The sequence below is a fragment of the Melanerpes formicivorus genome, unplaced genomic scaffold (genome assembly GCF_026170545.1).
Source record: "Melanerpes formicivorus ecotype bairdi unplaced genomic scaffold, bMelFor1.0.p_v2 SCAF_11, whole genome shotgun sequence".
NCBI classification, from domain to species: Eukaryota; Metazoa; Chordata; class Aves; order Piciformes; family Picidae; genus Melanerpes; species Melanerpes formicivorus.
In genome coordinates this window covers 12,739,797-12,761,304 of record NW_027142363.1, presented here as the reverse complement: position 1 = coordinate 12,761,304, position 21,508 = coordinate 12,739,797, and the positions used below count along the sequence as shown (strand labels likewise).

Genomic DNA, 21,508 nt, shown 5'->3' with positions numbered 1-21,508 from the left:
CCAAGTGCTGCATAAAAACCGCTCTGCTGCTGCCTCTGAGATTGCTGCTGAGTGATGCTGGCTGGGAGGAGCCAGCTGCCAGGTTGAGAGGCTCTGTCTTTTTCCAAAAGTAACCATGTCACGGCTGTTTGACTTTATTTAATGGAGACAGTGATGGAAGGACAGATCATGTGGGGGAAAAAACAATACAATAAAAAACTGAAAATGGATAAACATGCTTTTAATCACTTTCAAAGGTCCAGCAGGCAGCTCCAAAACAAATGAAATTTTAGCTGTTGTTTCAAATGTCTCACAGAGTTCGGTTTCACTGGAGAATAAATCCAGCTTCGGCATGGTGAAAGTGCACATAAATATTATCTCTATCCAGAAAAGCTCTGGCATTTGAATTTTCCCAGTAGCCATGCGTATTGTTCAGTGAAATCCACCCTCGCCCAGAGGATTTGCAGGCCCCTCAGAAACGAGGGCAACTGCCCATGATATCCAGCTTCCAGAAAACCAGCCTGCTTCAGAAGGGGGTTGCCAAATACTCAGCAAAGAGGATGTAGTGCTTCAGAGCTTCTTAAAGATGGTGTTGCATGTCAAAACAGGACGTCTGCTCCATCCTGTTTCACTCTTACTTGCTTCTTTCACTTTCTCTGGTCTGCATTATGCTTTTTTAAAGTATGTCCAGTTAGCTCAGCTTACTTAGCTTAGTTAACTGAGCTAAGTTAACTTAGTTAACTGAGCTTACTTAGCTCAGCTCAGAGAACCCTAAAAAATACTTCTGTTCATAAACTCTCTGTGTTTTATTGGGTAATCTGCACAGTCTTTCAAGAAAAAAAAAGGTTAAAAAGAAAAACAAAAGGATTAACAGAAGCTGTATGTTAAGAAAGGAAAGGAACATCAGAGAGCATTCCTTTCCTTGTGTGTTTTTTTGTATAGCACAAGCCACAGAAGTCCATTGTTTCTATAGGAAGGCCAGATCCTTGTGTTCTAGAAAGGTAAGTTCATCAAAGCACTGCAAGGTGCATAAAGGGAGGCATGTGGGAAACCAGTCATTTCACAGTGTCCTTGTCTTGCATATTCAGTGAAGTAAAGGTTTTATTGTTAACATGGAGCTGGTTTGAACAGGTGTCTTGTACTATGGGATACGGGATACGAAGTGCAAAATATAAGATAAAATGCTGCATAAGTTCAGGAAAGCTGATTTTGCTAACAGGGCTATTTTTAGAGTTTTGGAAAGCTATGTGGCTAACACCCCTTCAGGCTGAAAACAGAAGCCATGAATCCGCTTTCACTTTTCATGTTACCTGCTACTGAGACTCCATCAAATGCCACAGCATTCCCAGCTCCTTCCATTTTAGTTTAGACTGATGTTTCCTTTACAAAACAAAACATAAAGGTCCCCAAGGACTAATCTTAACATTTCTGTGATGCTCCAGGTTACTGAGATTAAAAAGTTATCACAGTTCTGCCTTAAAGATGGTCTGGACACCAACCACTCCCCTGAAAGTACATAAGAGGTCTTTAGCACCTCCACAAAAACAGGGTTCCATTTCTTTAAGACAATGATTGCCAAAATATATATCCTCCTCAGCTAAATATCAGGTCAGAACCTGGTGCTGGAGCAACATTTGCAATATGTATGTACAAATTAAGAATATCTCCATTCCTGGCTGTCATAACCTCCTCTCTGTCCCGTATCACCTCCAGGCTAATACTGCAGCATACAGATGAAAATGGCTTATGAGACAGTGAGTGCAGTTTATGCAAGAAAGATTTAGCTGGGGTTTCACTTCTGTGTTCATTTGCACGGTGTGTATAAAAAACATTCAACTGAAAGGACTGATAGCTTTTTCCTATAATCCCAAAATAAGCAAACTAAAATAAGTGGTAAAGAAAGCCTTACAAACTCATAAATTCTCTGTCGACTAAGGTATTATATTAGGGAAGAAAAGTATGAAACTCAGTTCCATTCTGAGTCTGTACTTCAGTTTTCCCTGAAGATCCATCTTCTCTGATGTCAACATACATGTATCTTGCATAGCCCCATCATTCCTTATCTTTATGTAAATGTCCACAAGGTGCTCGCACTCTGATAGATGTTTAACAAGCAATAGGAAAAGGAGGGTGAAAACTGATAATACAAAACCACATGAGAGTCGAGGACTAAAGGCCTGTGTAGTTCAAAAGCTCTGAACTAATGCTATATGGAGGGACAGAAAGAAGGAACCTTTTTCTGTAGGGTTAGCATGTGAAGATAGTAGCTCGTGGGGGGTGCTTTATCTGCCCTGTAACAGAGGGGCTATTGCACCTCTGCCAAACCACTGTCAGCAAATCCCAGGAAACATCTTGCTGCGCAGTTGATGAAACATTTGCCTGAAGTCTCTCATAGTCTGCCTGTGGCAGTTGAATAATGTCATAACCCAGGATTGTGTAAGAGTTGCTAGGGGTAGAGATTGTGCTGTTTCAGTTCATGCCACTGGGCTTTCTGTTGGGTTTTCCCTGGTTCTAATTCTTTCCATTCTTTTCCTTGGAAAAAGAAGTATATTTCTTGAGCAGGTCTTTCCTTTACTCAAGCAGTGTTAAGACACAGTTCAAAAGAAAGGAAAACAGTGCACTACTTCTTGCTTTCCTGTTCAGTAGAAGAACAACAGACAAATAGCCCCAAACAGTTTCTGGGTTAGCCTTTCCCAGAAGTACATTTTATTTCTTTGTCCCTTTTATACTAGCTGTGGTGCAAGAGGTCCTGTGATTCCACCAGAATTGGAACCTGCTTTCACAGACTGACAGCTTTGGCCATTTCTGGAATAGCTTATGCACATTTTCCTAACAAGTAACATTGCATCTGTTGAAGTGTTTGTAGGGCCTATAGGTTTGTGAACACATGCTAACAAGTAAGATTTTTAGCATCTTTATAGAACATAATATATACAACACTAACTGTGGTCTTAACTTGAAACATGAAATGTGGCCAGCAGCAAATCTCTAGTAACTTTTACAGCCGTTTGTAAAAGACAACCCTAAACTCCCCAAACCCTCCATATCAGCTATGCATTTGGCAACATTTCTGTCTCTCCAGATACAACTGCTCCTACTTAATTTTGTTTCTTCTTATCACTGTCTATGGCCATCTCTCCGTTTTCTAGGACAAATGAGTTACAAAAGATGAGCTGAAAAAACTACAGAGAATACACTGGGCATCCGAGCCAACACTTCCCTCTTTAAATTAAAAGAGGGAGGAGATCACCACATAGGCCACTAAGTGCATGGGGCTTTTGCAGTGCTGGGGTACAAGAGATGCTCTGTAAGTCTCCATTGCAAGCTAGGTTCTGGTTGTCCTCCAACTGCCTTTTGCACTCTTTCAGTGACTGCAGCATTTTGTCATGCTCTGCAAAACAGCTGACAGTTTTGGTGTCTGATTTAACACTTTTGAAAAATACCTCTACCTATCTATCCATGTTTTGCTCCATTCATCCACAGATCTATACATCTATGAATTCCTATGAGATTGCTGCATTTCACACTTGGTGACAAATGTGACAGTTTTGGATGCTTCTAGAAAGGATTCTTCTCTCTTAAACACCAGAGAATTTAGATGCAAATCGCTTCACCTACAGAAGAAATGTCAAGTTTTGCAGATACCAACTCATATTTATGGATCTACCAGAATGTGGTAGCTGAATTCTGTTGCCACTCCTCATAGAAAATTCCCATCTCAAGGATGTCAGTAGAATTATTCCCACATGCAGAGGATGGGCTTCAACTGTTTTGTGTAGCTACTGAAAACAAACAAACAAACAAACAAAACAAAACAAAATCTCCTCGTCACAGTCAGATATTTTCATGATACCACTGTCTAGCACTAGTGACTATAAAATACTATGAGCAGGACAAGTCTCCAGAAATAATTGTTATCAGTATCATTATGTATTGGTAGTAGACCTTTGTATCTTTGAAACAGCACGTCAGCCAAAACAGGTACAATCCCGAGGTGGTTCCTACCAGCGAAACTCTGAACTTAAATCTTCATCCACTTCCACTCTAATTGGGCAGAGAAAAATCATTGGAGAAGCTAAACGAAAATTACATGCCTATAAATGCCTGAGGCAAAAAGGAAAAAAAAAAAAGAAGAGCAAGAGGGAGAGAGGGAGGGAGAGGAGAGAAAGATGGGAATTCTCTTGTGAGTTTGGTTAGTGGAAGAAAAAAAACAGAACAACACATACTGAGTATGGCTGCATGTCATTTTTCAATTTGCTCATGTTAAATAATGATCTCTAGGGCAGAGAAGGAGTGGAGTGAAAAGGAAGAGCTCTCTCCTCATATTGTCTAGTTTCTGCTGGTCTTTTGCAGTGTCTGGCCGCTGCTTGGCTATCACATAAACTTAAACATGAACCATGGGCAGTTTGATATTTCTTCTCCTCTTTGCTGGACCATGTACCTGATGAGGAAAAACAGAGCAGCCACTGGCTTTTTTGGTAAAGACTTCTTTATCTTCCTTTAAAAAAAAAGTTTTTCTTTGCATTGTCATGAAATAGAAATCTTGATTGTAAATAGAAAGTATTGGGTGGAAAAAAAAAATGGCTTTAAAGTAACATAATTGCTGTTGGAGCAAAATGGGGCAATCTCTCAGTGTGTGCATGGGTGTGCATTAACTTCCATGAGACAGTTTGATACATAGGGGGGCTTTCACTAGTCTGTTAAGCGTGTTGCAAGCCTTTCAACTGAATCAGTTTCTTCAGAGGAAATACTTCAAAACAGTTTTTATTTCAAATGCATGGGATGGGGGTGCCACCAAAGCTAGAGGGAATTGTGCTGCCGAGCATGGCTGTGGGAGGCGATGTCCATCTGCTGGCACTGAATGTTCGATGGTTTGCAGCTTTGCAATAGCTATGAGATCATGGAGGACCAGGTAGCGCGAATGGTTGTCAATTCATTTGAGTCCCAGGGTTATGACCACTAGTGATGTTCTGTTATACAAACTATAAGCTCAGCCCTTTTGCTCATTGAGGTTTTAATGACAAAGGAGTAGAAACTTTCACACCAGAGCACCAAAGATAACTTTTTTGATCACAAGGAATATTGTAGATAAAAGAGGAATTTTAACCAAACTGACAAATTATATAGACCCTGCCATGGTCCATTTTGCTGTGTATCTGTAGAGAATGAGACTGCCTTTTCCAGCATCATTGGTACCTCTTGTATAAACAGTGTGCCAGGGAGAAATGTGGGGGTTAATATTTGACATAGTGTGAAATGTGTTAATTTTGCTATCTTCCTGGGGCTAGCTTTGTCCTTAGTTATTCTTTTTCTGCAAAACATGTACTAAACTAAACAAACGTATATCTGTGTGTAAAAGGGGTTTATAGCAAGGTTCTGTATATTTTAATAGCTTTGATTTTAAGAGATACAATGAAGACAAAAGAAGGAAAATTTGGAATGAAGAAAGGCAGCTGTATTATTTTTCATTCCTGCTTGAGGAGTCCTTTACTTTTCCTCTCCCACACTGTGTTTGTGCAAGTCTATGTGGTACCTACATCAGGAGGCTGCTGTTTCCCTGTGCAGTTAGAGAAGAGGACACATTTTCTTCTGATTTATAGTCCCTGAACACCCTAAACTCACTGCCAAATTGAGAGGATCACCATTTGTTTATGGTGCAGAGCACTTGGGAAGATGGCATTGAAACATTTTTCAATATACCTAAGTGCTAGATAAAGCCTGACACCAAGGGCTTACCATCCCAGCGCTCAGGTGATGCCCAGGCTGTGATGACTGGAGGACCAGTCATGTGCCATGCCCCTGGGACAAATCTGGCCTTTTCCTGGTTTACTTTTGAGGAGCTTCACACACAGAGCAAGCTTTGAAAATAACAAACCAAAACAAAACACCTGCAAAGAGGCTGGGTGATTGATTAGGCTTTCCAAAAGCAGGCAAAACAGCGAAACATTTTACTGACCTACCTGGGGTATTATGACCCATGCCTAGAATAAACCTTGGTGTTTGTGGGATGCTTTCTGCATTGTAAGGTACAGAAAATCTTGGTGATTACCTTTTTTGTAGCATCTGAGAAATTTGCCTCTAAATTTCATGTTCACTTAACAGCATGGAATAAGATGGAATTTACAGAAGGATCACAGAATCACTGAAGGGTAGAGGTTGAAGGGCATCTGGTCTAGCCTCTCTCCTCAAGAAAGGCCACTTAGAGTTGGTTGTCCAGGACAAATGTGTGTCAAGTTAGTAACTCCTGTTATTATTCAGATTCTGGTTTTAACAGATGCCTGTAATTCTTGCTCTGCAAAATATCAAAGATACTGTAGATAAATAAATGTTAAGTGGCTGTCATGAGAGATGGTTTGTGTTATGCACAAATCAAATGAGCAACTACCTTTGTTTAATGTTGTCCTGTGTGGCTTTGATTTAATGGTGATAATTCACACCTAAAAATCATGCAAGAATGCTTGACTAATAGAGGCTAAAATATATTGCTAGAGGTCTTTTCCAACCAAAACAGTTCTACAATTCCACGTGTCTGTTGCCTAGCAAAGCTAAAACTAAGGCATTTGCAGTCCCTAAATTCACAATTAGTCAAGTGAGTTAGAGGAGAAAGGTGAAGATATCCTGCTGTCTTTTCAAATGAACTTACCAATATATAGATGCTATGTTGTGCCACTGGGTATCACGTGCCACAGGAAAGCAGTAGACAAATATGATCTTGAGCTTTGTTCACTCTACAGCAAATTTCCTTTTAAAAGACTTGTGTATTGTAATTGCTATTCAGAGAGCCATTTGTTATTACTTGCTGCCAAGAATATTTCATGCTCTTGAATCTTCTACAAGGTTAGGCTATGTTTCATGGAAGATTTGTAGCAAGACTGAAGTTAAAGGCCTGGAATTACAGTTTTTGTTCTCACCTACCCTGACACAAAGCAAGGCCTCACAGCTAGAATTGAGGAGGCAGAAAACCAGGCTTGTGGAGAACTTTATATCCTGGGAGAGACAGGAGGCAAGTTTTGTTAAACTATGCTAGATCATCATCCTACTGCATTGCACTTCCAGGCCATGAAAGGACAACCTTAAGTGGTCCATACCCAGAATAGAATCACAGAATGGGTTGAGTTGGAAGGGACCTTAAAGATCATCCAGTTCCATGCCCTCTGCTATGGGCAGAGATCAGGTAGCTTAAAGCCCCATCCAACCTGGCTTTGAATTTTACCAGGAATAGGCCATTCATAACTTCTCTGAGCAATGTTTTCCAGTGTTTTACCACCCTTACAGTAAATAATTTCTTGCTAATAGCTAATCTAAAGCTACTCTCTTTCTATTCAAAACCATTACCCCTCATTCTGTCATTAAACTCCCTGATAAGAGGAGTCCATCTCCATCTTTCCTTTAGATTCCCTTTAAGTACAGGCAGGCCACTATAAGGTCTCCCTAGAGCCTTCTCTTCTCCAGGATGGACACCACCAGTTCTCTCAGTCTGTCCTCACAGGGGAAGTGCATCCAGGCCCCTGATCATCTTCATGTCCCTCCACTGGACCCACATCAGGAGGCCCATGTCTTTCTTGTACCTCCAGATGAGGTGTCACAAGAGTGGAGTAGAGGGGGAAAATCATTTACCCCAGACTGCTGGTCACGCTTCTTTTGATACAGTCCAGGATGTGACTGGCTTTCTGTGCTGAAGGTTCACATTGATGGCTCAAACTCAGTTTTTAATCCACCAATATCACTGTCTGGGGACAAGGAAGCATCAGAAGGAAGGGGCAAGGGGCAGAGGATTACTTCAGCATCCCTTTTTGGGGTGCATGGGGGGACCTGCCTGACTCACTTTGGCTGCTTCCTTCCTCTTTGCATCACTCTATTTCATGGCTGGCATGCACTGACCTCATCTTGGACAAATGAGGGAGGAGGCTTTGATACAAAGTTGCACCTCATTATGACCTGAGGGAGATCTGTGGTTGAGATCAAAGGCAGCAGATGACATAGCTGGTAAATTAAAAATGCTTAAGAAAAAAACCACCCAAGAGGAGCCGTGATTATTTCCATTGAAACAAAGTAACGTTTTGGTAGCAATTATTCACACCTGTTTGAAGTCAAATTACTAATGGTAAGAGATGTGAAACTGACAGCCCTGGAAATGCTATCTTCTGCCTCAGTGGGAGCAGCAGTCACCGTTGCATGCTGCTCCAGGACCACACGCAAGTTCCCAGGGTAGACTCTGGGGGGGCGGCTTTGTCCAAGATGATGCTCATGGCAGACCTCCCCCCTGGGTCACACAAGTGGCTGAGAGTGGCAATTCACCCTGTAGACCTTCTTGGAAAGTCCTTGTTTAACTGACTGACACAGATGGTTCCTGCAAACATTTGCATCAGCTTTGGAGTCCCTTAAGATAATCAAATCATGGAAGTCCCCTAAAAGAATCAAATTGTAAAACAGTTTTATGGGTTAAACTATTACTGCAGTACGGAAAGAAACTAAGGGGAAGTGACATGCTATGAAGGGAATAAACCTGCTGAATAATTTTGGTGCCTTTTGGCTCTGGGGAGGACATATTTTGAAAGGAGAGCAGAATCTGACCTGCAGACCTCCTACTTCCCCTGCTTGTGCCACTGTGGGATCAGTCATACAAGATTTCAGTGAAGGGCATTATATCTAGCTAGACCTGTCATTTACAAACCCTAGGGCAACCCAGGAGAGACATATACAGAAACATCCCAAGACAGAGTTTCATCAATTATACACAGGCATCGTTGTCAGTTGGTTGGCATAGGCATTGCTTTGCCAGTAAGACCACCTGAGCATCAGGTCCTTTTCCTACAGGATTGCCAAAAGCAAGTAACATTCAGCATCTGCTCACAGCCCTGAGAACCTGATACTGAAGTCTTACAACACTGGGTGTGTGCATCTTGCATAAAGCACCTCACACACAGTTTTTCTAGCAAATTCTTCTTCCTACCAAACTGAAAGAATTACTACCTTACAAAAAGATAAAACTAGTCCTAGTGCATCCTGCTCTTTCCTAGGCCCTGTTCTGTAAGCACATGCTTAGCCTAAAAGTGCAAATGCATCTTAGTGGGTGAAGTTCAGCAGAAGACTTGATGTGGCTGTTTAGCAAATGTTGGTGTTAACCTTAGAATTGGTGCTTTTTAGCTCAAGTTGTTATTATTAATCAGGATCAAAAATCTCCAAATACTTTTCATATTTACTGTTGTTAAGGTCTATCTCTGATGTGTCTTCCTGAATCTTTTCTAATTGCCATCCCACACATCCCACAGCTGATGAGCCGGGAGACTGCTCCCAGGGATGACACCAGCATATCCAGGCTCAAACCTGCTAAGGCAGAGTCAGGCACAGCTGGAATGTTACATGGAGGAGCAGCAATTTAAATTAACCTGTGGCTGTGAGAAAGCATTAGTAGAACTGAACATGGTTAATAGCATCTTGGCATTTGAGTCAGGCTTTTCTTTCTCCATCCCAAGTTTGATAAGGGATGTTGCAGTTAAAAGTCGCAAGCATGATTCCCCTAATGGCTCAGAAGCAAAACCCTTTTCTGCATGATATTCTCTAAGTCAATGTTATTTGCATTCCCACATGAGCACTAACTGAGCTACGAGCATTTACCTTACCTAAATGGGTGATGGAACAAGAGAAAATGGCAAAAGAGAAATAAAACACCTCCTCACCCTTAAAAACAGGAGATGAAGGGCAGGATGGGACAGAAGCAGCAGAGAAACCATCCGTTCACTGAGGGGCTTTCCTAATAATATCACCTGCTGACACAAGCACCACAATGTCATACTGGCAATAACAGTATCTTTTTCTTCTGAATGCTTCCTATTTCATTGTCCTAGTTTCTCAGAGATTCTAAATGGTGAAAGTAATGTAGGAAGAAGTATGAAGTTAGCATCCTTATTTCTCCTACCTGTTAATGTCACTTCAATGTGTTTTGAGATCACAACTTTCCTTCTGGTAAGCATGGGAGGGAGGGAGCCTCCTCTGGAAACAATCTTTCTTCCTTTCTTTCATGCTGTCAGGAGCTCCTGTTCCTTAGGATTGAAGCATCTCCCCATTTTATTGACCAGAAGGATGAATCCTTTATGTAGAGGGGTAATGGGAGGATATTTTTAAACTTAAAGATCTTTCTACATTAATTTAACCATCTCAAATTTGGGCCACAGTGATTCAGGCTTCTGTATAAAGTTTTGATCTCTCTCATTTATTGGAGGAAAAACAATGGTTATGTCATAAAACTTCCCTGTAATTGAGGGGGGGGTTTAATGGCAGGGTGAAAGCCTCACAGTCAAGAAGTGACAGATGACACCCCAGAACTTCCCATATCAGCAATACAGACCAGTGGGGGTGCCTAGGGAAGGATCTTTGTCCCAAGATTACACCAGGGTTTTCCATCTCCTGCTTATGACCCAATAGGAACTTTTGCAATGATTTAAAGTTTATACTTAATTTTGACTGAAAATGAAGCAAGTTGATCCCAAGACAGGCAAGCCCATACCATGTAATTTGGATCAGAGGCAGTGTGAATGCCATTGTTACATTTTGCTTATTAGCACCTTGGCTATAGTGAATTATTTTTTGTAGGCTAAGGACATTCAGTGAGCTGAATCTCTGTCTGCTCAGTCATTACTACCTACAGGAGAAAAGTCTGAGGCATGGGAGGGAAATTCACCTGCACTGTTCCTAGCATAAATCAAAGTATCACCAGGACTTCTTCAATATAAATCAAGCTGTCCAGAGCACTTAGGGTCAGCTGACAGCACACCTGCAGCTCCTGCTCCAGCAGCATGCTCTTACCTACAGAGGGGCTGGAGAGGGAAATAAAGTAGCTATATTAATTCTGTGGCATCTGCAGAATCCTCCTAATGCCACAGTTGTTGGGTCAGATTTACTGCTCCTTTCAAATATCCTGGAACCAAAGGAGATGGGTTTTTTTTCTGCCCACCACTTACTGGTACAGGGTATCTATAATGGTCCTACCAGATCAGAAGATCAAAAGCCTGAATGCTACAATTAGTGCTGGAGGTTGTTACGATATGAACCCAAGTACCTAAAATGCCACAGAAAATACTAGGTGTGGGTGATGTTATCTGCATTAATCTAGGCATGTAATGAGCACAGTATAATGGCACATAGTGTGTACTTTTTAAGTCTCCAAACCAGCAAGCACTTATACCAGATGGCAGTTTTTCAACAACTTCCATTCCCTTCTCCACCCCATACTCCCAACTATTTCAAGTAATTGGCTTCTCCTCTAGGGATCAGCCACAGCAGATTCATGTTAAATGACTAATTTTCCATGCTTAGCCTCCCCTCAATCCTCCTTTTAATTTTAAGCTGTGCAGGGAAAGAAATGGTCCAAAAGCTCTGAATGTTTGTGTGTGTTTGTTTTCTGCAGCCCTCTAGAATGGCCTCAAAATCATCTGGGCTTCTAGGTCATGAGGTACATCCCAGTGCTTTTTGGCTTCGCTTCTGCTGTTTCTTAAACTCTCCCCTCCAAGGTGCTTGTCAAGCTCTGACTTGAAAAGTTCAAGTCATGTTGAATCTGAAGCTTCCCTGGGAGCAGATTCTCCTGCCTATTTGATCTGAGAAACAGTGTTGCCCCTGCTCTTAAAACCAAACTCCTTTTACTTCAGTTGGCATCTGTTATTTCTTGTCTTATCATTTTTAACTAATGAAAACAGTCCCTCCTCTTCCTTTTCATAGTTGTCTTTCATGTAGTTGTAAAGCACAGTCATGCTGTCCCCTTGGCTTCCTTTTTTGCCCTAAATTATATGTATCTATTTAATTCCTTTAATCTTACCTTATAGGTAGTTCCTCCCAGACCTTTAATCACTGCAGTTGCCCTTCTCTGTAATCTCTCTCATTCACTGATATACAGCCAGTAGCACAGTGGCCAGAACTAAACCCATTGCTCTCCCTGGAATCTGAGGACTGGGAAAATAGGATTGAGTGCTCCCTCATCTCTAGATGTGACCCCTCTGTTTCTGTGCTTCTAGATAGCCTCTCCCTCCTTATCATGCACCAAGTACCCAAATTTCACTTTGAGGAAGGCAAAATGTGTTGCATCGTAACTGCACATTGATGCATTTCACACATCTGGTCCACAGGTATGACAACTGTACAAAAGACAAACCACTGAAAGGTATTTTTGCAGTGGAAGCTTTAACCCAGTCTCCACTCCTACTCACACATTTTTCAACAGCCACACAGGACCAAGGAGAAGACTGTCCCACTGGTATAGAAAATACTTCTAAAGCCATATTGGGATGCTTCATGCAAAGTAAAGGAGGAGAGAAGTACCCTCTGCCTGGTGCTGTGGCCCCTGACTCTAGGTACTAGCAGCAAGCTGACACACACAGCAGGTGAGCAGCAGAGTAAGCCCAGTGTTAGCTTTGTACCTTAAAAAAAAAAGGTCCTAGCAAAGTTGAGCCAGCCTAACTAAACAGAGTAAGTGAGGGAGGGCATGAACACAGGTTGCTTTTTCCTTGAGGAAATGAAGAGTATTGTGGAGAAATGTGACCAGGGGTGGTGGCACTCATGAAGTGCTACATCAGTCACACAGTTGGGTGCATTGTAGTGCTGGCCATTGAGATTGCATCGATGCCAGTAGGAAGAGTCAGCTGAATCTCATTTTACCACCCATCCTTCTGGGACTTTGCCATCTCTGAGCTCCTCCTTTGGCTATTGGCTTGATTCATTCCTTCACCCAGAAAAACCCTAGAAGGATCTACAAAACTGAGGTTGACGCTGGATGCAAATTCACAGTTTAGCCTCTCCTGAAGATTGTCCTTTCCTGTTTGCACCCTGCTCCCTGCCCATTGCTGCCACCAGTTGATAGTTTTAGTTGACTGAGATGCAGCTCTCTGGTTTGCAGTTTCGGAGTGATGAAGAATGTGAAATGGAAAAAGGGAGCTGCTTCCATATGTAGGTCCATGTCCTGGTAACAGGCTGACTCTGTAAGCAAACCATTCCCCACATCCTCAAAACAGGAGTCATGTCTACCTTCTAAAATATTTTGAGTGACAAGTGCATGGATTGGTCTGACAATTTGAAAAGAAAAAGGCTCATCTTCTGCCGAGGAAGAACAAGACAGGCTTTTGACATTGTAATCACCTGGTGGTCCTAAAGAGGATGGAGAATCCTCAGGATTTTTTTCAGTGGCAAATTCAGGTTACATGTAATTAGATGCCCAAGTTAAAAATATTGAACAGATATGTGTTATTTCATCTTGCCTCAAAACCCCTCTGCTTTGCATATACCTGTCTGTAGCCAGTTTCACAGCTTCCAGAGTGAATAACCCCATGTCAGCTAACAGAGATCAAAGACAAGATCCCTACAGGGGTTTAGGCACTTCTCCCTCCCTGAAAAGGAGAGAAGTTAGACACCATACACCTGTGTAGTCCTATCCACATTTCCCTGCTGGCCACCTCATGTCTCATTTTTGATGTCATCATACACGCATTTTACAAGCAGGGATGAAATACTGACATTTCATTGTGTCTGAGAGATTGCTGCAGGAATTAAGAAGAATTTTAAATGTGGCTGCTGATTTTCTCTGTGCAATGTTTCATTAGTTCAGCAGTCAAAAAAAATATATCACTACAGTGATTTTCTTTTCAGATCAGTCAGTAGAATCACCCATGATGGTAACTGCTATGCAATAAATATTTGCAGGGCAATTCAGCTTGATCCCACCAATTTCATTCACAGGCATTGCCCCACTGATTCATCACTGAAAGAAGCAAGGCATGCTTATGCCAGTATAAACCTCTCTAAGAGGATGTATGACATGTATGACATGAATTCAGGTGCAAGAAAGAGGTAGGAGAATACCCATTGAATAACGCCACATTGAGCCCAGATGCTCCACGTAGTTAAGTGCATGTGTAATTGTACTCCCCAAAGAGATTTCTATTGCAGCACTAACAATGAGGTTGGGCACATTTCTAAGTGACAAAAGCAGGGTCTGTGGCCAGTTCTCTCAGGTTGTGCTCATATGATACATATGCCAGCTATACTAAGGTCTGCCTTTTTTCTTTATTTTTTTTCTCCTTGATCAACTGTTTTGTTACCTGCCTTGTGCAAGCTTTCTCCTGTCCCACACAAATCACACCCTTGCAAAGAAAGAAGTGCCCATTGCTGCCTCCTTGGCCAGGAAATATTTACCTGTGCAGTGGGAACTCATATTTTGTTCAGGATCTAATTCAACCTTTGCAATTTAGGCTGTTTAAAATTCATCCCTAAACTGTTACTCCCTCTCTCATATTTCCGAATCTTTAGCTTAGCTGTATTAGGTAAAACACTCGGTGCTTTGTGGTCGAGTAACCCGGCATGACAGAGGCAAGGCATGGTAGATAGAGATTCACTTGTGGTTTGTTTACGGCTGTAATAAATTGATGTTAAAATACAAATGTAAGCAGTACAGAATGTGAATTGGTAAAGTTACAATTCCCGCTTCAAAAGGATTCCTGCACAAAAGGCTGACTGCCCGAGCGCAAGTCTTAGTGCTAGGCATGCTAAAAAGTCTGACTATGCGAGAAGCAGCCTCAGTTTTAAATACCCTGCATCGTTCCTTTACTTTGCCTCATCACTGATATCCCCGCAAGCTGCTAATTAACTCCTGTTCTTCCAAAGTACCTGCACAAGATACAGTAAAGGCACAGTAAATACCTATGAGAGTTCCTCTTTGTCATGTAAAATTAAAATTATCAGGACCATGACAAATTGAATTAGCTAAACAAACAGCGGTGAAATAAAGAAAACCGAAGAGAAACAACAACCGACCTGTAGCTAAGGTTAACGGGCATGTAAAATACATAGCTCGAGTTGCATCAAAATATCCTCACCGCGGTATTTTCTGTCTACCCTCTCCTACTTAACTCCTTAACTTATCTGGCGAAAGCTTGGCTTCTGTGCAGTTAAAAATAAATAATAATAATATTGGCACCTTTAGTCTACATTAACGTCCTTCATCTCAACCCTGATAACGCTACTAAATTATAGAAAACTATAACCATGTAGTATTTTCTGCTAAATCGTAGCATTTTATGCCTTTGCCTATACCTCCACCTGTATAATAGAAGGGGTTTGTTTTGCACTTATAAAGAGTTGTTGTGGTTTCGACCCAGCCAGCAGCTGAGTTCCCAAAACAGCCGCTCACATAAAACCGTGACAGGAGTTCAGATTAAGACGAGATTGGAAGTGGCGAGTGAAATTCAGACCAACATTTTCGTGAATTTAAATATAAAACAATTCCTCTCTCCTGACTTAAAAAAAGAAGATAATTAAAAAACCCAAAAACTTTCCACATTTTAGGCGATATATGTAGATTCATGGAGATCAGTAAAATAACTTATTACTACAATGCCCGTAAAAAAGTTATCGGCCACTAATATACCCCAGTTGGCTTTTAAACTGTAGTTTGTAACACTCATTTGCCTATTTTTTTTCCATCTTAAAACAGAAGGAAACCTCTCTTTGGGATAATTTCATACAAGAAAAAAGGAGCCGTGTACGAGACGGCATTGAGGGGGTGAACTCCATAGAAACTTAGTGTGAAATAGTTTTCTGTACCGAACTCGCCTGCTTAAACCAGGGACATGTTGCTAAGCGCGGTGGGGGGGCTGGTCCGCTCTCCTCTGCCCGGTTAGCGATCCCACCGCAGCGCCCTGGTAGGAGGGGGAGCACAGATAACCTAGTCCGTGTCCACGGCAGAGAAGAAGGTGGGGAGACAAGGGTCATGCGAAGATGAAGCCGCAACCCTCCGGTTTGGAGGACAGGCGAGACGCCGCGGGGCAGCCCCGGGCGCAGATAAGCAGTCCGGGATGGGCAGCGGGCCCGGCACCCCCTTACCGGCCCCCCCGCCCCGCAAAGGGCAGAAGCGGGCAGCCGGAGCTTTGCAAGCCACCGTAGAGGTGAAAGGGCTCGTGAACTGCACTGGTGGGGTGAAAGGAAACTTGTACTTGGCACTTCTACCGTGAATTTGCTGGCAGGCGGCTGCGCCGCTTCTCGAACTTAGTTTGTGCTGCAGGGATCTCGGCGCAGGGCACCCGGCGCATCCCTCTTCCCGGCATCAGGCTCCAGGAAGCCAAAAGCTGATTTCTCTCACCCAGGGAACACAGCCTGCCCTCACTTTAATTGCGTGTAAACCAGGCAGCGTAAATAGCAGGAGCATGCTCTCTGCTCCCGCACCCGCAGGTCTCAGACTGCCAAAACCATGTTTCCGCAGCTCCAGAGCACTTCCAAAGCGGACGTCAGCGAAACTTAAGGTCTTCTCTTCCCTGCCGTCGCCCCTTTCTGTGCGCCCCGGCGCAGCGGAAAGCCGGCGACGGCTCGGGGTGGGTACCACGGCCTCCTGGCCAGCCGTGGAGCACGACGCCTCTCGGAGCAGAGTCCCAGAGGATGCGGCAGGTCGCGTACCCCGCGGCACAGCAACGCCCCTGGGCTTCTGTGGGGACTCACGGTCAGCAACAGACCTACCCTGAGGTCACCCCCCTGGCGCACCCGCCTCCGTTCACCACTGCTGGGTCGACGGCGGGCGGCGGGCCCCCTCTGCCGGCCCGCCGCAGAGCTGCACCGAGAGCCACCCCCGGGGCCATCGCCGTCTTGCGCAAGGCCTGGCTGCGTGGAGCAGCCCCGGCCAGCTCTCCGCAGCCCCTTTCGGAGTACGGCTCCCAGCGGCATAAAGCGGCCCCGGTGTCCCCTTTGCCGCCACGCCCACCTTACACATGCACTCCCGCTCACCCACCCGCCCACTCCGTCGCAGCTGCTGTTGGTCCCCGTCAAAGCCTGCCCGTACCCAGGGGAGCGCGGTCGGCCGCCGCGGCTGCTGAGCTGGCGGGGGCGGAAGCGGCGCGGAGGTGGCCGTGAGGAGGGTCGAGTCGGCCGTGCCGGCGGGAACACGGCAGGGAGAGAAGACACGAGCAGACGAAGGGTGTGAAGTTTCCTGAAGGGAACACCAAGGCTGTTGCCAAGACCGCGAGGGGGGATGGGAGGGAGCTCCGCCGCGACGGCGGCTGCGGGTCGGGATCGCCCCGTTCCCAGCGTGGGTTACGCCAACGGCGAAACTATGACATTCGCTAAACGCGCGCACACACAAGAAAAGGAAAAAGAAACCCATAAAACCCGAAAACCCAATCACAACCCAGCCCAAAGGGGCAGCCGTGCCTCCACCCAGCATCCCGGCTACCGGCCGCGAGCGCAGGCCGTCTGACGGGGCAGGCACCGGTGGCCCACTTGCCCGCGAGGCGCTGCCCGCTCGCCGGCCCGACCCCGTTCCCGCTGTGCTGCCGGCAGGTCCGGCTGGTGGCGAGGCTATGCTGGGATGGGGAATGTCCCCCGGCTGGGCCCAGCGGCCACCCAAATATGTCGGACAGCGATGGGCGCCGCTCGGAGCCGCGTCCTTGTCCGCGGCACCCGGAAGCAACGAGCGGACGGGGGACGCCAGCCTGGCGGCTGTTGCCTCGGGGACCGCCTATCCAGATGTACCCCTTATAAGAGGAGGAAGAGTCCCGGAGCAAATGTCGCCGGGAGGCCGCCTGAGGGCTCACTGGGTTGCCCGGCACCGTGGGCGGCCAGCAATTAATGTATGACGGGGCGGCGTCTGCAGTGCTGCGGGCACCTTGCGGGCACCAGCCGCTCCACAGGGGCGAGTGGTCTGTAAGCCAAGGGCAAGCAGTGCCGGGAGTCATGCAACTGCGGCTGCCCTAACCACCCTCCGGCAAACCGCAAGCGCGGGCCCCGCCGCCAGCGCCTTTGCGGTGGGCTCGGGGAGCGGCATTCCGCGGCCCTCCCGTGGGTGTGCGGTTGCGGTGTCCGCGGTGTCCGCGGTGTCCCGCCGACCCGGCGCTCACCCCCGCGCCCCACGGTAGCGGCGGCTGCGGGCGCGCCAATTCCAGGAGCCCCTGGCCTGCGGCCGCGCCCTGGAAGCTCCCGGAAAGGGACGTGATTGGCCGGCGCCCTCCCCGTATGCAAAGCAGCCGGGGGAATGACATTCCTCCGCACTCCGCCCGCCGCAGCCAACTCGCTCCCGGCCACCTCCATTCATCCCGGTGGCGGCGGCGCGCGCGGGGCGGCGCGGCGCCGGGCGGGCGGCGCGGACCTCAGCTTAGCCCAGTGCGGCGGGGCGCGGAGCAGAGCACCAGGGTACGGCCCGACAGAGCCCCGGCGCCGTGGGCGGCCGGCCGGCAGGAAGCCTCTGCGTTTCCCGCGTCGCACGTGAAGACCTGAGAGCTCTCCGCTGTTGGAAATGCCCTTTCTCTGAGCCGTCGTCTGGGCTGGAGCTGTCACTTCTGACTCTGGCTGACAACTTTGGGGCTTTGAGCCGCCCTAGTTCTTTCCGTCTCTCTCCGTAGGGGTCAGCGACTCCTCCACCCCCGCTCACCGCCACCTCCTCTTTTGCGGAAGGAAAGCTTTCACTCGTTCAAAAGTAGTGGGTTTTGGGGTTGTTGGGTTTTTTGGGGGTTTGGGTTTAGTGATTTTTTTGTGGTTTTTTTCTGTGTTTTTTGGTTTGGGTTTTTTTTTTTTTTAGTCTGTATTACTGCTGTGTGGTTGCTATTCAGTGTGTGCGTGTGCGTGGGGGCTCTCCGCGCAGGCTGGCAGTACCCATCCTGCTGGCTGGAGGCGGCCGAGAGAAAAGCCATGTTTCCGAAAGCAGACTTCCACCTGCTGCGGTTAAAATATTGTTAAGCAGCCGGTTCCTGTGGCCGAGTTAGGGGAAGACTGCCTCAGATACTGAGGAAAAAAAAGAAGAAGAAGAAGAAGAGAGAGAATTGGCAATGACTGCCGAAATTGTTGCAGACTCTTGGTGGTTTGACTGCTGAGGAGGACGTGAGAGAGAGAGAGCGCTGTTGCACACACAAAACCACAGAGAGAACCCACAATTTAACCAACATCCCCAAACCTAAGTTTTCAGCTGTGGACCTTTTAGCCTCAGAGCTTGCGATCGGCTGCGACCTTTCTTTTTAAATTGATGAAAGATATTATACCAAAGACAAGTACAAAGACAGATTTAAAGCTTGAATGCTATGCACTGAGCTTTTCTTTTTGCGTTGTTTTTTTTCTTTTTGCGCAAGAATGATTGAAAGGTCATGACACGAGTAGTCTTAGAGCAACTCGAACCAAACTACTGAAGCTGATTTTCAAGGCTGCTTAGGGAAAAAAAAAAATCTCCCAGACAACATTAATGGATTCCTGTTGTGTTTAAATTCTCTACAGATTATATTGTAAATATTTTATGAAGTAGAGTATACGTGTGTGTGCGGGCGTGTATGTGAATATGTATATAAAGTTGTAGCCAGCTGACCTTTGATCAGAAAGTCTAGCTCGTGTAGTGCCTTCTCTGAAGACTGACCCCGAATTTCCCTTTCTTAAAGAGCGGGTTTTTTGCCTATGGAAGAGGTTGGTGTATTTTGTTTTCTCTTGGGACTATAAAGAAGTCACCTGGAAGAAACTAATACGCAACTGACTCTCTGGGAAGCCCAGGCTTTGCATGTGTTGCTGACCGCGTCTTGTATTTGACTTGCCTATTTTTTTACCACGGTGCTTGGGAGTTTGGAAGGATAACTTTTTGCGTCACGGCGGCAAACTAGATGCACAGGTGTCGCGGTATAGCCCCGCACGGACGACCCTTTCATTTGTCGGATTAACGTGATCTGTTCCGCCGCGCCAGGAAGCCAAGAGTTAAGTCTCGGAGTGCTAGCTATCTCAGCCGCCTTCAGCAAAAAATTAACTTTGGGGACTGGCGTAGAAACAAGTTTCCCCCGGGTCCTCAGCCTGTATCCGTTTATGTTGGTCCCCAGAGAGCAGATCGCTGAAGAGTTACGCTCGTTTCGCTGTTTTGTAAAAACTCTGTGGAGGTCTTTCACTCAAAAGGCTTGTTGTGATGCGTATCCCCGTAGATACCAGCACCAGCCGCCGCTTCACGCCGCCCTCCACCACGCTGAGCCCGGGGAAGATGACCGAGCCGCTGCCGCTGCCCGGCGCCGACCACAGCGGCGCCTTGCCGGGGAAGCTGCGCAGCGCCGACCGCAGCATGGTGGAGGTCCTGGCGGACCACCCCGGGGAGCTGGTGCGCACCGACAGCCCCAACTTCCTCTGCTCCGTGCTGCCCACCCACTGGCGCTGCAACAAGACACTGCCCATCGCCTTCAAGGTACGTCTGCTAGCTACTGAAAATCGCGCTTCTGGGGGCAGGGGCGGCGGGGAGGGATAAGTAGGTTGCGCGCCCCGCGTTTGTGGGGGACACAAGCCTCCGACACCGGACTCGGATCCGCACCCGGACTGAGACCCGGACCGTCCAGTCTTGTCCTGGCTGGGAGGCCACGTCGGGGCCGGCAGTAGGTTGCAGCCGACCCTGCACCTCCTTCCTTCCCTCCTTCCTTCCCTCCTTCCTTCCCTCCTTCCTTCCCTCCTTCCTTCCCTCCTTCCTTCCCTCCTTCCTTCCCTCCTTCCTTCCCTCCTTCCTTCCCTCCTTCCTTCCCTCCTTCCTTCCCTCCTTCCTTCCCTCCTTCCTTCCCTCCTTCCTTCCCTCCTTCCTTCCCTCCTTCCTTCCCTCCTTCCTTCCCTCCTTCCTTCCCTCCTTCCTTCCCTCCTTCCTTCCCTCCTTCCTTCCCTCCTTCCTTCCGCGGTCGCGAGTGGCAAGTCTCGACAGCGTGGGAAGGCGCGGGGTGACCGGGAACACCGTGGGTCTCGCCCGGGCTCCGGGCAAGAGCGAGCAGAGGCGGCAACTGGGGCATGCTGTGGGCTGGGCAGTATCCCTCCAGTCGCTGCCTCCGTCTTCTACCCATTCATAACTCTGGTAGTGAGGCGCGGCTTAGCGCAAGGGAAAAAAGCTTAAAAATAATAATAAAAAGAAAAAGGAGGTGTTAGGCTTCCCTGGGGACCAGTTGCAGGCGCAGCCCCTTGCAGACGGGTGCAGGCGTCCCGCCACTGAAGGAAAGAGCTCCGGGCCGACCCAGAACCTCCCGCAGCGGCAGTGGGTCCCTCCGCAGGCAGCCCCGCGGCGCAGCGCCCGGCGGCACCGGCCGGCCCCCTGCTCCTGATGAGGAGCAGAGCTTCACCTCGCCAGGCTGTAAGGCGCTCTTCGGAGAAAAAAAAAGAAAAAAAAAAAAAAAAAAATCAAAACAAACCCAAAACTCAGCCACATTTCCTTTCTTGGGCTGTATTTTATTATAATCAGCTTCGGGGCCTAGCCTGGGCAGACTCTGCGGCCGCTTGGGCTCATGTTTGCAGAGCCCGGCAGAAGGCTGCGCCCTTAGGCGGCCTGCTTTCCCGTTACCCGGGTTCAAGCAAAATTCATCTCCTCCTTTGACTTGGCTCAATCGCTGACTTTCTGAACGTACAGGTTTTCGTGCTACTGATGTAGGTACGCTTCCGAACAGGGAAAGGTAGAGGTAATTATTCTCGTTATTCTTTTCAACGAGGCGGGAGCCCCTGGGGTTAGGTTTAGGATCGGGATTTGTGAAGTTCGTGCTTTCTGTTGCGGTCTCTGCTAAACACCGACAGCCTCACTACAGTT

The 21,508-nt window shown here is 46.6% G+C and overlaps 1 protein-coding gene across 2 annotated transcripts in view; it reads left to right on the top strand.

Moving 5' to 3' along the window:
• Positions 1–21,508, top strand: part of RUNX1 (RUNX family transcription factor 1) — a 178,888-nt gene that overhangs the window by 82,872 nt on the left and 74,508 nt on the right. For both annotated transcript variants that reach the window (XM_068144576.1, XM_068144575.1), the window contains exon 3: positions 19,890–20,143. In XM_068144576.1, the coding sequence (XP_068000677.1) occupies positions 19,890–20,143 (254 nt within the window). The remainder of the gene's footprint in view (positions 1–19,889; positions 20,144–21,508) is intronic.